The 15,499-nt window shown below is 40.4% G+C and overlaps 1 protein-coding gene across 1 annotated transcript in view; it reads right to left on the bottom strand.

Moving 5' to 3' along the window:
• The window catches only part of LOC128734475 (uncharacterized), a 184,871-nt gene that overhangs the window by 146,625 nt on the left and 22,747 nt on the right, over positions 1-15,499 (bottom strand). Inside the window, exon 2 of the mRNA XM_053828693.1 lies at positions 2,879-3,745. Coding sequence (XP_053684668.1) covers positions 2,879-3,159 — 281 coding nt within the window. The 5' untranslated portion in view covers positions 3,160-3,745. The remainder of the gene's footprint in view (positions 1-2,878; positions 3,746-15,499) is intronic.

Raw genomic sequence — 15,499 nt, 5'->3', positions numbered from 1 at the left:
ATTTTGATGTTCCATCTCTCTTATCAGGTCGCTCTCCCTTATTTGGCACCCTGTTTGATACAGGCAAAATTTTGACGAAATTCAAACGGCCACAGCTTCTACAAATAAGACATTTTTAGTAAAACAATTGCACTCGACGGGAAAATTTTTCTATTTTTTCTAAAATATTTCAAGATTCGCAGTAGCCAGTGGACACCGGGTATTCCAGGTTGTCGGGGCGTATTTCAAAAACTATTTTTTTCATCGCTTGTATCTTTTTCTGTCATTGGAATTTAATAATATTCATATTTTGTCTCGAAACTAGAGTTCAATCCCAGTCGATTGGTGAAAAGAGAATGGAAATCCTTTCGAAAAATAAAAAAGTTACAGCCATTTCCGTGGCATTCCATTTATATACATGATAAATAAAAGTGGCTCTAATACACTTCCCTGGGGCACACCAAGATTGCAGCCTATTAAACTAGATATGCAAAATCATTAAAAGCAGTCTATTCTGCTGAAAAAGGACAGTGAAAGTTGTAGACAATAAGTTGCCTGGATACTACGAAAACATATTAGAAACATGCGACGGCCTAGGTGCTTTTGCAGATAGGATAATGACAAAATGAGGAGATAGACCCACGAATTAGTTCCGGGTGTATCTCTGTGGAAGCAGAAAGCACGGGGAAATTGGATTTCGCTTGACTCAATTTCTAGCTATTATAGCCATTGTTTCTGAAAGAGCTTGCACAAAATCGGACACGCAAGGTCGCGCTGCTGCTAGGCTGTGTTCGATAATACTGAAAGAAACTCCTGAACATGAGATTTTCAACTGCCCTCGATTTGAGTCAGTGCAAAGTGATGAGAAGGTTACCATCGAGAAGGAACGAAAATCAGCAAGGGATACATTTTAAGTTTTCTATAAAATCGTGTAAAAAGAAACTCTAGCGTCGCTGTACAACAAATCTTTTTAAAAACCCCTAACAATTCAATGAAAGTGATTTCATGTGCCGTAAGGTTTTGTAAATGAAGATAATGTCAAATTTACTAATTTAAAGGACATTTAATGGTTGAGCATGGCTCCAGTGCCAGTACTAAATGAATTTGGCTTCCATCCTTTTTGTCGGTGATAGCCGCAAAATCCACCCAAATTTTTTTTCTTGGATTTAAAAAATATGTTATAATAAGAATAATATGATCAATCAAATGTTTCATCATTGTGTTTAAATTTTATCTTCCTAGCATAATTAATCAAATCTCAAATATCATAGCTAATCAACAGCTGCCGTCGCTATACCCGCCACAATGACTCTATTTCCTATTTCATCACACACCATCAGCGACCGCATGCAGGGTTGCAGCAATTTTCACTTTCCTTATCCATTAATCTGAAAAAAATAAAGCAGAGTCTGAATTTATTTCGCCCCGTTCAGTCATGGTCATCATGCAACAACGACTTAACCCCAGCAGGCAAATATAGACACAAGAACTAGTGTGCCGTTGAAAGTGAAAGATTAGTTTCATGAGCCAGTTTCCTATGCTCCGCCAAACTGGAAATCACTTGCAGCGCGCTCGTTGTCGAATGCATCAGCAAAGTAGCTCTGAGGAAAACTTTTTTCACCTTCCCTACTAACCGGTATGAGACCGAGAAGCGATCAGAGCGGGGAGAATTCACCGTACAGGAAGGCGAGTGTCTAACTATTTGCAAACCACCAATAAATGCCTTGCGACAAATCGTAGAAGTCCCACATTCGTTTCTCTATGTAGGTACCTCATGGTACATTTTCACTTTCTTCTCGTACTAACCGTTGCCATAGCCAGGCCGTTACCACTTCCCTCGATGGATTGTTTCGTAAGGAAATTTATTACAATTGCTGGCACTCTCGTCAAGTGATCATTTTGGCCTTTAATACCGACCATATAGCATATATTGGTTGGGGGCAGCCAGTGGCTAGGAAATCATTAAAATGGAATGGCAGTATCCACCTAAGTGATGCTGACACTGTTGCTGCTGCTGCTGCTGCGGTGTCGTAGACGAACCCAGATTGAACAATTTTCTCTGATACTTTTCGCTGTCAGCATTAACGTCCATAATTGTTTGATTTTATGCATCGTGGAGAAAATGATTATACTTTAATATTACTGTTATGCTGACCAGACAAGTGCAATCATTTCAGCCTTACTTAATCGTTTCGTGCAGTGAATGCATGAAATAATTCGCTGCAAACTTTATAACGGATGCTGTCTTCTTCAGGTTTTATAACTCTTTTATGTGAAATTTTATTTCAGATGTGTTGAAAAAGTGACAGCAAAAAAATCATAATAATGGAGAAAGCTTACTCCCAACTGAAGGGTAAGTTAAGTTATGATCGGTTTATTCAATTTAAAATCAAATTAATACGTATGCTAAAAAACACCATCGAGTTATGCAGTGGGGTTGTTAACGGACCCTCGGCCAACGAACTACGGCCAACTTGGCCGTAGCCAACGAAAGGCAATGAAAATAGCTAAGCAAAACTGTGTATTTTTGCCAGGACCGGTATTCTGTCCGAATAAAAAAACATTACAGATACAGTAAAACTGATTACTAATGGATCCTGCTGTTATAGACGAACTTGGAAAGTTGTTCTTCTAAATGTCTTTCGATAAAAGGTTGTAAAAAAATTAAATCAACCAAGCTTTTTTTTGCTGTCCATTTAGATTATCATAGAAACTGTAAGCAGTGTTTTGCTTACCCCACCAAAGTGATATTCTCGTAACCATTTGAATGTGCCATGATTCACTGTTGCTGTAAATTATTAACTTTCTACAAACTTTCGCATATGAGATTCATTAAACTTTGTTACCTATTACTTACAAATGGGAGTTGAAAAAATACAAAACATGTTGGTATACTCACTTTCTTCCCTTTTGATCCACGGTGTCCACCACAACATTCCAAGTCCGATGTATCAAGTACAGCAGAAACAGCATTCGAGAGCTTTCCGGGTTTTGCTGCTGTTGCTGCTGCTGCTGCTGTTGCTGACTTTGACGATTATTACTTCTGGAGGTCGTACTGGTACCACTCTGCTCATACCAGCACCGTTTTCCATTGCAATTTTCATAACACTGCTGTTGCTGCTGGTGCTGCTGTCTGCGAGGTAATGTCGATTCATTAGCACTGCTTATCGCGTTACCCATCTTTACTAGATTATATAACAGCGATATCAAGTTTCAACCGTTCCCTGTCAGGTACTTAACGCCAGTGGATAACAAACGGAACAAAGTTTCGCAGAAAGTTTTTTTTAGATTCTGGCAAGACTCATCACTGATTCTTATTGGCCGTTAATTTCAATTTACCACCTCTCAAATAATCACTTCCATCGTGTTCATCCAATTATCTGAAAATTATGCCGGGTTCTGCACCGCCTGGTTCCACATGTGGAACTAGTAACTCATATTAAACGCACCAGACATCGAGACTCTTTCGTGATTTGTTTTGTTCAAAACATTCTCTTCATTTTTAATTTTTTTGTTGAACTATGTAACGAATTTTCCTCCTTTCTTCGGCGCAGCACTACTATCTATGGCTCTATCATCATACATCAAGTTGTGGAGTATCGTACCCGTCAGCCTATAGTTCATGCCCAAACCAAGCTGTTTACACGCTTCGATGGAAGTAATTTTCTAGCTGAAGTCGTTCGTCCGCTGCAAGGCATGCAGCTCGCAGCCACGTTTTCGATGCCGTAGTCCAGCCCGACGGAGTAAGATCTGATTGGAAGCGTACCTAGGAAATACATAGGAAATGGTTAATAATTCTGCAGCCAAATTAATTTATAATTTTGCGTTTTTATGGGCGACGGCACGTTCCGTTTTCGCCGGAGGAAAGAACCGCATAACCTAGCGGACTTCGTGGGCAAAGTCAACCAACCGATCACTGATCAATCGGAAGTGAGTGCGATTAGCTATCTGGTTGGGTAACGTAAAAGCTCTAATCATGTTGTATACCTGTTTATTAACAGCGAATAACCGAATTTAGCGATTAATAGCAGAAACTATTCGATTTTCATTGCCACAAAGAGTGATTGAGTCAGTAATGCGCTGCTTGATTTATCAAGTCTTGATAATGAATCAATTATTGATTCATTTTGGATGATTTCCTTTGTTAAAAATCATTTAATTTGATTGTTCGTCAAGTTGTGATAATCATCGTAGAGTTATGTATTGTTTAAACAATGTAGAATTATTTGTTACACAGATTATGTAAAGTATAGCTGTTGCTATGATGCTCTCATTCAAATTATATTTACGGTATTTAATTCTCTTAGATCAGCGGTTCCCAACCTGTTTTCGGTTCGCGTACCCCCTGACGGATTTCCCTATACTATTCTGAAGCAAACTAAAATTTTGGTGTACCCCTGGGGGTTCGCGAACCCCCATTTGGGAACCGCTGTCTTAGATTCTTTTTTTTTTTGTCTTTTTTATTTACGGGAACTCTTTCTTAACTGTTTGGGAAGAATAAATGCTTTATGCGAGAAATGTAGATTCAGGCACACTGAAAATTCTTGATATTAGACCAAAAATATAGACTTACAATTAGCGAAGGTGAGAGGTTCTTCCCCAACAGAAAAGTAAAGCCGACTGCTATACGTCGTTAGAAAAAAGAAAGAAAAAAGAAAATACGTAGTGGATCGTCACACTACATGTAACCGCTGGCACGGACGGTTACCGACTGATTGTTGCTAAGCACAAACCGAATAGCTATATGTCTATCAATCTGTGCAGTAGCAACAAATACAGTCAACAAAAATATATTCGCGCTGGATAAATGTGCGAATGAATGATAGAATCAGGCATGCGTCATAACAAAACCTTGATATAAGACAACAGAGTATAGACGGCTTAGTGGTGTAATTGGCTAAACAACACGCTCAACTAGAGATTGGGAGCTGTGAGTTCGTCTCTCACCTCACCTAAGTCTATATTTTTGGCCTAATATCAAGAATTTTCAGTTTGCCTGAACCTACATTTCTCGCATTAAGCATTTAGTCTTCCCCAACAGAAAAGTAAAACCGACTGCTATATGTCGTTAGAAAAAAGAAATAAAAAAAACTCTTTCTTAAGTTTACAGTGGCTTATAGTGAAAAATTACAGCAAACAGTTACGTTCAAAAGAGATTTACCACGGCGTTTGCTTAATAGCATGAAGCCAAACTCTACCAGTAGGACAGTTGTGAGACTTTAGAAAAGGGAGAAGTCGCTTTTCGAGACACTCTTTCAAATACACCGGTCCATTCATGGTCTGTGTGGTCACGAAAGGTGCACTCCGTTGTGCACATGAACAAATTGCTTGCCAAGTCAAGAATTTCTCGGTAAAGTTCGACATCTACTGTTTTCGGAGGTTCTCTGGAACATCAAACTTATCCTTTGCAATGAAATACTGGTTCCCGGAATTTGGTTAGAGTCCCCTTTCACGTAGGTGTCGTTGTCCATAACGCAGCATTGAGGTTTTGTTAGCTTTTGATCGCCTAACTTCTGAGCACGGTTTTTCGCGACTTCCTTCTGGGACCTTCTGAACCTTGAACGTACGTAATTCAATTCGAGTTATGGCCGTCTTCGGCACGCAACTTTTTCTCAGGATCATTGGTTTTTCCTACCTCTAGAACGGAGGAGTTTGGTTTCCCGTCGAAGGCCCCAACTACACGGATGTGATCCTTAACAGTATACGGATGCCTTTTTTCTTTGACTCACGATCGACAGTCAGATGTTCTTCGAACCGTTTTATGACACGAGAAACCGTATAATTCGGGATTACCAATTTCTTACCGATGACACGATGATTTCGAGGACATTTTTTCGAAAACGAGCTATTCTTTCGACTCTATTTTTCATATCTTTGCGCACCTGGTAAAATGACTCACACAATATAAACAACCCAACGGTTCGAAAGCTAGAGCAATTTGAGTGTGTTGCAATTTTATCGTGGACACCCATTAATAGAAGGGTGCGGCAGTAGTTTAATTGCAAAAAACACTTGGGTACCAACCGAGAAAGTATGTGTTGGAGTCTCACCTGCATTGAACGACACAATATATTTTTGACCTCATATCGAAATATACAAGTTTCATCCAGTTTATCATTTTTCTTACCAAACGATCCTTCACTTTACAAAAAAGTTTACGTTGGACCGCGACAGGGTCAGAGACAAGCAAAACAGAAACCAAATCGAGGATTATCCGGTAACCCTTTGATATTCGAGCAATTATTTGACCCCGACTTGGCCGACGATATTCTGTTGTTGCGATTTAATATGCAAAGATGAGCGCTCTGCTAGCTCCAAGGCAGCACAGTCATCATAGGTCTCATAGTCAAGGTTACCAAATCGATACTAACAATTCCTCCAATTTTACAGCGTCTGTACAACTGCTTAACCTAGGAAGTTAACCTAGACTAAAAACACATGAATCAGAGAGGCTAGTGGGGTCTTTGAATACACGACTTTTCAACTCAAACGTTTACATGCAAGTTTAACGAGAAGCGCCGAAACCTGGTTGGTAAATGGTTGGATAATGCGTAAAATAGACTCCTCCTATCCAGCAACACCTATCCCTATCTCCACGTGGTACTAGCCGGAATACGAGCAACCTTAGCGAAGATGGGGTAACCAACCCTAGTGAAAACTTAAGTCGTATACCAACAGGGAAGGAGACACAGTGTTGTTTCGATACTGTAAAATGGTAGCCTCATCACAAGACTCGGTAGTATAAGCCCTAGCACGGCCCCATACCCTGCACACTGACACGAACGATAACGGCCAGCGATGAATCAACTTTACAGCTTCCCGAGTCTTAGTCATCAGCAGCACTTTTTCCCCACAAAGCCACCTAAAGATCACCTGACCAACGAACTTTGAACCAAATCGACCATATTCTCATCGAGGGCTGGTTTTTCTCGAACAACACCAACGTACGCTCCCTACGGGGTACGGATATCAACTCGGACCATTACGCGTGAGCACAGAACTAACGACGGTTTATACCTCACGACAAAGTCACCCTCCTCGGTTAAACATTCGGCAGTTAAACAACCCGCCAGTTACCGAAAACTACGCGCGCGTACTGGAAGAAGCTCTGCCTTCCTCTGTGAAGCTAGATGCCTCGACCCGCGAAAACGGATGGAAACGCTCGGCCGTCAACGAGACCGCAACCGCGGTGCTAGGAGTGGAAATCTCGAGTGCACGAAATTATTGGTTTGACGGGGAATGCCAACAATCGATAGAGAGGAAAAAAAGTGCTTGGAGTAACTATCTATATCTCGTGGATATGGAGAGAGAATTTGACCAAATATCGACGAGCGCGGAATGAGTCGACCACGAACCTGAGGAGGAAAAGCGCCAGAAGGAGGATAGAGATCGTGAGCAGCTGGAACAATTATACCGGGTTAATGACACGCGCAAGTTTTATGAGATGACGAACCAAACTCGTAAGGGCTACACACCTAAACCTGACATGTGCAGGGACGAAGGAAGGGATCTAATCACAAACGAGCGCAAGATGGTCGACAGTAGGAAGCTGTATTTCGATAGGTGCTCAACGGCGATATAGCAGCAGAAGACGCAACGGAAGTTAACTCAGAGTGCTTACAAACGACAATAGCGTACCGGCTTCCGATCTCGAAGAGATGCGGCGAGAAATTCGTCAGCTGAAGTATAATAGAGCCGCCGGAAAGGACCAACTCCCGGTAGAGCTCTACAAAAATGACCGAGAACCGCTAGCAACGGCACTTCATTGGAAAATTTCTAGGATTTGGGAAGAGGAGAAACTATCGGAGGAGTGGATGGAAGGTGTAGTCTGTGCCATCTACAAAAAGGGCGACCGGCTAGATTGCTGAATTGCCGCGGCAACTCGTTGGTTAACGGAGCCTGCAAGGTGCTCTACCAGATTTTGTTGCGTCGTCTATTCCGAATAGCAAGAGAATTCGTAGGGCAGTATCAGATGGGCTTTATGGGGGCCCGTGCTACCACGCATCGAATTTTTACTCTACGACAAACCCTCCAGAAATGTTTAGAGTACAACGTGCCCACGCATCACATTTTCGTGGATTTCAGGGCAGCATACGATACAGTTGAACGAGAACAGCTATGCCAGATAATGCACAAGTGCCGTTTTCCGGATAAACTGACGCAGCTGATCAAAACTACTCAGGAACGAGCGATGTGCTACGTGCGCGTTTCAGGGACACTCTCGAGGCCTTTCGAATCGCACAAAGGGTTGCGGCAAGAAGATGGACTGTCCTGTATGTTATTCAATATCGATATTGAAGGTGTGAACCGCGAGCGAGCCGAGAAAAACGAGAAGACCGATCTTCAGCAAGAGTAGCCAACTTCAAGCCTTCGCAGACGACCTCGACATCATTACTAGAAATCTTAGGACGGCGGAGTCAATCTACGCCAGACTAAAAATGGAGGCTAGGAGGATAGGGTTACAAATCAATTCGTCAAAACCCAAATATATTATAGGAAGAGGCTCCAAAGAAAACAACGACAGTGACTATTGACGGCGATGAACTGGAAGTGGTTGATAAGTTCGTATATTTAGGATCTATGGTCACCGCCGAAGAGTAAGGAGATTCAACGACGCATTCAAGCTGAAAATTGAGCCTACTTTTCCCTCCCCAAGACGCTTCGATCAAGGAGCATACGCCACCGCACAAAGCTGACGATGTACAAAACGCTAATCAGACCAGTAGTCCTCTACAGACCTGAAACGGTAATCTTGCTTACGGAAGACATGCGTGCACTTGCCGTATTTGAACGAAAGGTGTTGCGCATTATTTTTGTGGAGTACAAACGGAAAGCGGAGAGTGGCACTTCTTGTAGAGATTCCCATCGTACACCTGGCGAAAGTTGGGAGACTACGGGGAGTCAGCCACGTTGTAAGGATGCCGGGCCACTGTGCAGTGAAATCCGTTCTCTTCAAGAACCCCTCCGGCACTGTGAATAGGAGGGATCAACGTGCTAGTTGGCTTGACCAACTTGCGTGTGTCAAGACGCGCAACGAATTGACGACGAGTAGCCCAGGACCGAGTACAATGGACAGGAACTCTTGATATGGCTAGAGCCACCCCGGCTCTCGAATGGTGAAGTAAGGAAAGACAAATGAGAAATCGGGTTGCTGAAGGCCAACATAGTCGCCGGTATGAATCGTCTAGACTTGGCAGAGCTTGACTTTACAGTGGGTTATTTTTAATACTTGGGAGAAGAAGAGGCTACCGGAGGAATGAATAAAAGAACTTGTTTATCTCATCTACGAAACGGCCTAAGTAACAATGTGAGTTTTATTGTACTCTTATTGTGGTTTTCATGATCAATAACCCGGGGCGGGGGTGATCGGAACGAATGCTGCAACTATCGCAACATAAGGCTGGTAAATACCGTTTACAAGATACTTGCCAAGATACAATTGGTACAGTTGTCACCGATAGCACAAGGTTTAGTAGGGAGCTACCAGGTGGGTTTCATGGGAGTTCGTGCCACCGCGCGCTATCCGACAGATCTTGCAGAAACTTTGTAGCCCACACAGCACATGTTTATTAGTTAACCTCAAAGCAGCATACATCAACATGGTTTTTCGAACAAACTGACGCTACACACCATGGCTACATTAGACCGAGTAATGTCGAGTGCGACGGCACAAGCAATCTACGCCAGACTGAAAGCGGAGTCTAATCTAGGGGGATTGGACAAAACATAATGCGTCGAGGACCCAATGCATGGAAGGAGGAGATTCAAAGGAGACAGACGCTCACCTCCTGTGGGCGGTAACCGTTTATGGCGATGAAGTAGATGAATTCGTGTATTTGGGAACGCCGGTGACTGTGGACACCGGTGGACTTGAAGCGCCCATGCCGTGTTCGAGCAGAAGGTACTGCTGACAATATTTGGTGGAGTACGAACTGACAGCGGAGGGTGGTGGAGGCGTATCACGGTGTTCAAAATACCGTTATTAAAAAATAAAATAGGCCATTTAAACGGAAAATGCCAGTTGGTTTTTATTGCCATCCTACACCTCTGAGCCAATTTTTAAAAAAATCGATCGACGAATTTTTGAGTTACGCCCTTTTGAAGTTTTAAAGGGCAGATTGCTCACATAAAGTAAATTAAAATCTTCAATGACACTTCCAAAATGAACGCAAATCACAGCCGGTATTGATTTTTTATGCAACATATGCCCATTGTGGACCATTTAATGAGTTTTATGCTGTATTGGGACTAACGGGAAATGTTCCGGATTAAGTTATCGCTGTGGAAAATAGCCAGTCGATACATGAACAAATACTTATCATGCAACACCTCAAATTACGCCAGAATTTAAAAACTAGATAACTGACAGTCAGATCAACTACCTAGCACCACGTTGGTTATATCTGGACAAGTTCTGGGGACTTCCGGAAACACCCAGATAAGTGGCCAATTTCGTACATAAACAAAAGATTATCGTGCGACACCTTAAATCACACTAGAATTCAATAACTAGATCAATGGAAGCCAAATCTGCTATCTAGGGTCAGGTTTGGTCATATCTGAACATATTTGGGGAACTCCGGAAAAGCCTGGGAAGTTAATAACACATTTTTGATAATAAACACATGTTCGGAATTGTCCATTGTAGTTCCTGGTACTTATTTGGGGGCTTATTTGAACCTATTTTAAAAGTTTTAGTGTGATTGAAGGTGTCGTATGATGAGTTTTTGTTCATGTTCGAAATTGGTCATTTCCTAGGGGTTTCCGGAGCCCCCCAAACATGTTCAGATATGACCAAACCTGACCCTAGATAGCAGATTTGGCTTCCATTGATCTAGTTGTTGCATTCTAGTGTGATTTAAGGTATCGCATGATAAGTTTTTGTTTATGGACGAAATTGGCCACTTGTCTGGGTGTTCCCGGAAGTCCCCGGAACTTGTCCAGCTATAACCAACGTGGTTCTAGGTAGTTGATCTGACTGTCAGTGATCTAGTTTTTAAATTCTGGCGTAATTTGAGGTGTCGCATGATAAGTATTTGTTCATGTTCGATACTGGCTATTTTCTACAGCGATAACTTAACCCGGAACATTTTCGGTTAATCCCAATACAGCATAAAACTCCTAAAACGGTCCGCAATGGGCATATGTTGCATAAAAATCAATACCGGCTGTGATTTACGTTCATTTTGGAAGTGTCATTGAAGATTTTTATTTACTTTATATGAGCAATCTGCCCTTTAAAACTTCAAAAGGGCGTAACTCAAAAATTCGTCGATCGATTTTTTTAAAAATTGGCTCAGAGGTGTAGGATGGCAATACAAACCAACTGGCATTTTCCGTTTAAATGGCCTATTTTATTTTTTAATAACGGTATTTTGAACACCGTGGTATGAATCATGAGCTATAGGAACTGCTTGGATAGCCCAAGATCGAGATAAATGGAGACAAATGTTTGAAAGAACACGAGCTATGCTGGCTCTATGCTCACGTTGACGACAATTCAGATGTGAAACTGTACGCCTACGGTGCATATCGGCGGAGTAAACGCACAAACTTCAGATTTTCGTAAACCGTTAATAGCGATACATCATTCGGGCTTGGTAGGTTCATGCTTAGTTCTCCAATCCGGAATTCCGATGTCACCAACGCTAAAAAGAAACAGGGATTCGGGAGCATAGATGGAAGTAAATGGAACATATCTCTAGAAGAACAGTGAACTAAATTGATTGAGTTCTCTTGTGAGATCTCATTCGATGAAGAATAACAGTTAGTTGGGTTTTTACGAAGTCGCCGAATTGTTTAGGCCATACATTTCTTTAGGATTATTAAAGAGGGAATTCCTACCAATATATTTTGGTCAATACTTTTCAGTTGGGCCATTACAAATATTTCATAAAGTTTTTGTCCTTCAGTGTTGTACCACTGAAAGTGGGGGTGGGGGGAAGACGAAAAAAAAAACAAAGACAATTTTTCAATCGAGCAAAAAAATTTACTTAAAGTTTAAACGTGAAAACCAAATCTATTCTTGGTTTTAATATATACGTTCTTATTTTCCATGCAAAAATCTACAAAAGAAAAATTTTTCGAGCGATTTTCTGAAATTCCATTGTTTGAATTTCCATTTCTGTTTCATGTTAGAAGTGTTAACTCAACTCGTACACTTATTTTTCTAGTTTTTCAGGCTGTAGAGCATCACAATTGATTTTATAAAAAAATTCAACTCATGTCCTATAAATTATATTTTGCACCCCGTTTTTTCAAGTCAATTTCCAAGGAGTGGGTGGGGGGGGGGGGTGACACAAACTTTAAAAATAATTTGCATGAATCACATGAATTGATTGTTTTATTGCAGGGGGCACATTTTTCTGTGAAATATCATCAAGGGGTTCGCGGACAGCAGAAGGTTAGGAGCCACTGGTCTATAGAATAGAAATATGAGCCTTTTTCAAAATTTTCATGTCCCCTGAAAGTTCCACATTTGGGTGGGTTATGGGAAGCAGGTGTAAAAAGGGTAAAGCACATGCCTAAAAAATTATATAAACCGACTGCTTTGGCAATCACAACATTCACAACTATTATGCCAAATTGAAGTAATTACGAATTCTAAGGCTCTGTACTCCAGATGACCCTAAAGATTAACTTTTTAAAAGTAAGGTTTTATCACAAATAAAGAGACATAACTTCTTGACGGAAATCCCACAGAAAATATCGTCACGCATATTTTGCCTGAACACTAGCACCATCTAGGATCGACATTCCGAAATATTAACTTACAACAGGAGTATCCCTCGGATGAGCTAGTATTTTTTAAAGTGACGTTATCGTTCCTTCGCTAAAACGCGCCACTTTGACGAATACGAAGACATTCCCAACCAACGCTAAATTTGAAATGACTGTTAAAGCGTACGAAGCATGGCATAGTGAGTGTTATGTCTGTGGTTATAAGCTCAAGTAGTATAATTAATGAAGCTGTTCACTTCGTTCGTCAAAAAAGCTGGTAAAAAAGCTAAATCATCCAGTTAGCTTTGTTAACCTGAATAATAAAGCCGTGAGCCAAGAATCTTACTACTTATATACAAATTTACCACTAGGTTGGAAGTATACCCAAATGGATTTTCCAGGTAATTCATCGTTCTGGAGGACCAGCTGATTGTCAAAATGATTAAAATACTCAAAAGCTAAAAATAATATTAAATATTAATTTAAAAGTTACATTTGGCTATAAAAAACAGCCTCGGAATTTTGTGAAAAAGTGTAAATAAATTAACCGTGTGCGTCCAAAGAAAATTGTCGGAGTGTACCGTGCTGCATCAAAATCCGGACGGTACCAATATCCGGACACCTTCACTAATTTATCCTTATTAAGTAATAATATATGCAATTTATAAGGTGTAGCTATGTGGATTACTTTGCAAATATATCTAAGATCGTTTAAACATAATCGCTGGTTAAGTAGGCTGCGCGGAATAACTTAACTAAATCGAAACGTAACGTTGCGTTGGGGTCGAACAGTGTCTTTTTTCTGAGAGTTTTTCTCAGATTACTAAACAGTAGTGTTTTCGCAATTTAAGGTCTTGGGAGGTTATTATTACAAAGAAACCAAGTTTTTAGGCTTAGTATCAACAAAGAAGGTTAGTTTTAATTAATTGAGACGGTGTCATTCATTAACGTGTTGAAATAATGTGTATTTTTATAAATAATTACGCTGTCCGGATATAAAACCATGTTTTTAAATCCGGACATGTTTGACTATTGATGGTAGCTACCTAACGTTTTTCTTAGAAAATGCGAAAGGACGCGTTGAGCCAGGCAGAAGGTGCGGTAAAAGAAGGAGTCTCGATCCATGGAACCGTCAAAATATTTGGAAACCAACTTACTTCAAGACATTTAATGTAGAAGTACTTAATCACTTTCGTTCTCTGGTTAGGTAAGTGGGTCAGTGTAGCACTAGACTAAAGTTGTACCGTTAATGACACCAAAGTGGCATTAAAATTAAAAAAATGTATAGAGAACTGATTATTTAATACTACATTTTGCAAGTGATAAGTTGTCTGCTTATAGGCATACATTTTTTAGACAAAATACGAGAAAGTTTTGCCTGTCCGGAAAACGATTCAAAAGTGTCCGGATATTGATTCACTGAGATGTGAGATGTCCGGATTTATGAACAAGACAAGCCTGTTTATTTCTTTTATTTTAATGTGTTTTATTGAGTTTTCATTGTAAAATGGACATGTTATTGCAAACTTAAGCTTTATATTTGATTACAGTACAAAGCAATTACCAGAATGTTGCGAAATTATTGTTTACGGAGCATATTAAACATATGACCTGCTTGAGTGTCCAGATATTGATGCAGCATGGTATAGAAAATTATCGAATGTATGAAAGAGATGAAATGAGAGGTTTGCAAAACAGATTCTATTTTCTTAACTGTATAATCTGTATATGTTGACTGTAATAAACCTTATATTAAAAAAATGTGATGACCCAACTCAGACAGCGGCTGCCTCGATAGTTCACTATGAGCATTTTTAAAGTATAGTTTTATGAGAATTTTCTGTATACAGAAAAGATACAGATTCATCACATAATACGAACATAATCATGTGATGAATCCGTTATTGCTGATCTAGATTGCATTTGCGACTACATCAAAATGCGCCTCAATTGACAAAACAGTGCTTGCGGTTTGTCTTATGTCCACTATCTACCACTCTCCCATAAATCAGCTAATCGCACTTATGATAAATGTCGTTCGTCTCTTACATCATCGCCCTGCACCGACAGAGTACCCTCTTACGGAAAGTTGGTCAGCAGAGCGGCAAATTATAACAGAACAACCAATTATTAGCAATTTCCTGCCAATAGATGCCGATAATCATCTGCGTCGGTACCCTGCAGATGATGAGTTCGTCTAGTGCAGAAAAGATGTGCTTTTACCTGTTTTTTGAAATCATCATCATATCATTTTGCAATTCGTTAGAGAATAAAGAGTTGCTAAAATTATGCACTATACGTAGCAAACAGCAAAGCAAATTAAGATAAGCGAATCAGATACCTGAACACAAGATGAAAAAGTATATCCATAACTGATACCTATTTAGTACTGATCCAACAAGGTCAAAATTCAAAGTATTTTGGAAAGATTGCTAATGGAGCAAAACAGCATGATTTTATGAACTTTAAACAATGCTCAAATTTCTTGCCTTGATCTCAAGCAAAAGTATGTTTTTTTGGCTATTCGCGATAATTATTAGTTGGCAAATGCACCCGTCTATATTTTTGTAACACTTTCTAGTTCTGATCTTTATCTCAGTAAGTACCATCTTTCCCTTCGGAGCCAACAAACGACGCGTAAAACTGATAATTACAACCAATCGTCAAAGTTGTGGCATGGCAATTTAAAAGTGTGCCATTTTGAGCCTCCCATCTATTGGCCGATCTATTGGTTCGTCAAATATCTATAGGCAGCGTCCATCGATTGCCCCGTACGCAAAATGTGCATCGCCTTCGAAGG

The sequence above is a fragment of the Sabethes cyaneus genome, chromosome 2 (genome assembly GCF_943734655.1).
Source record: "Sabethes cyaneus chromosome 2, idSabCyanKW18_F2, whole genome shotgun sequence".
NCBI lineage: Eukaryota > Metazoa > Arthropoda > Insecta > Diptera > Culicidae > Sabethes > Sabethes cyaneus.
This window is presented reverse-complemented; position numbering and strand designations above follow the sequence as displayed.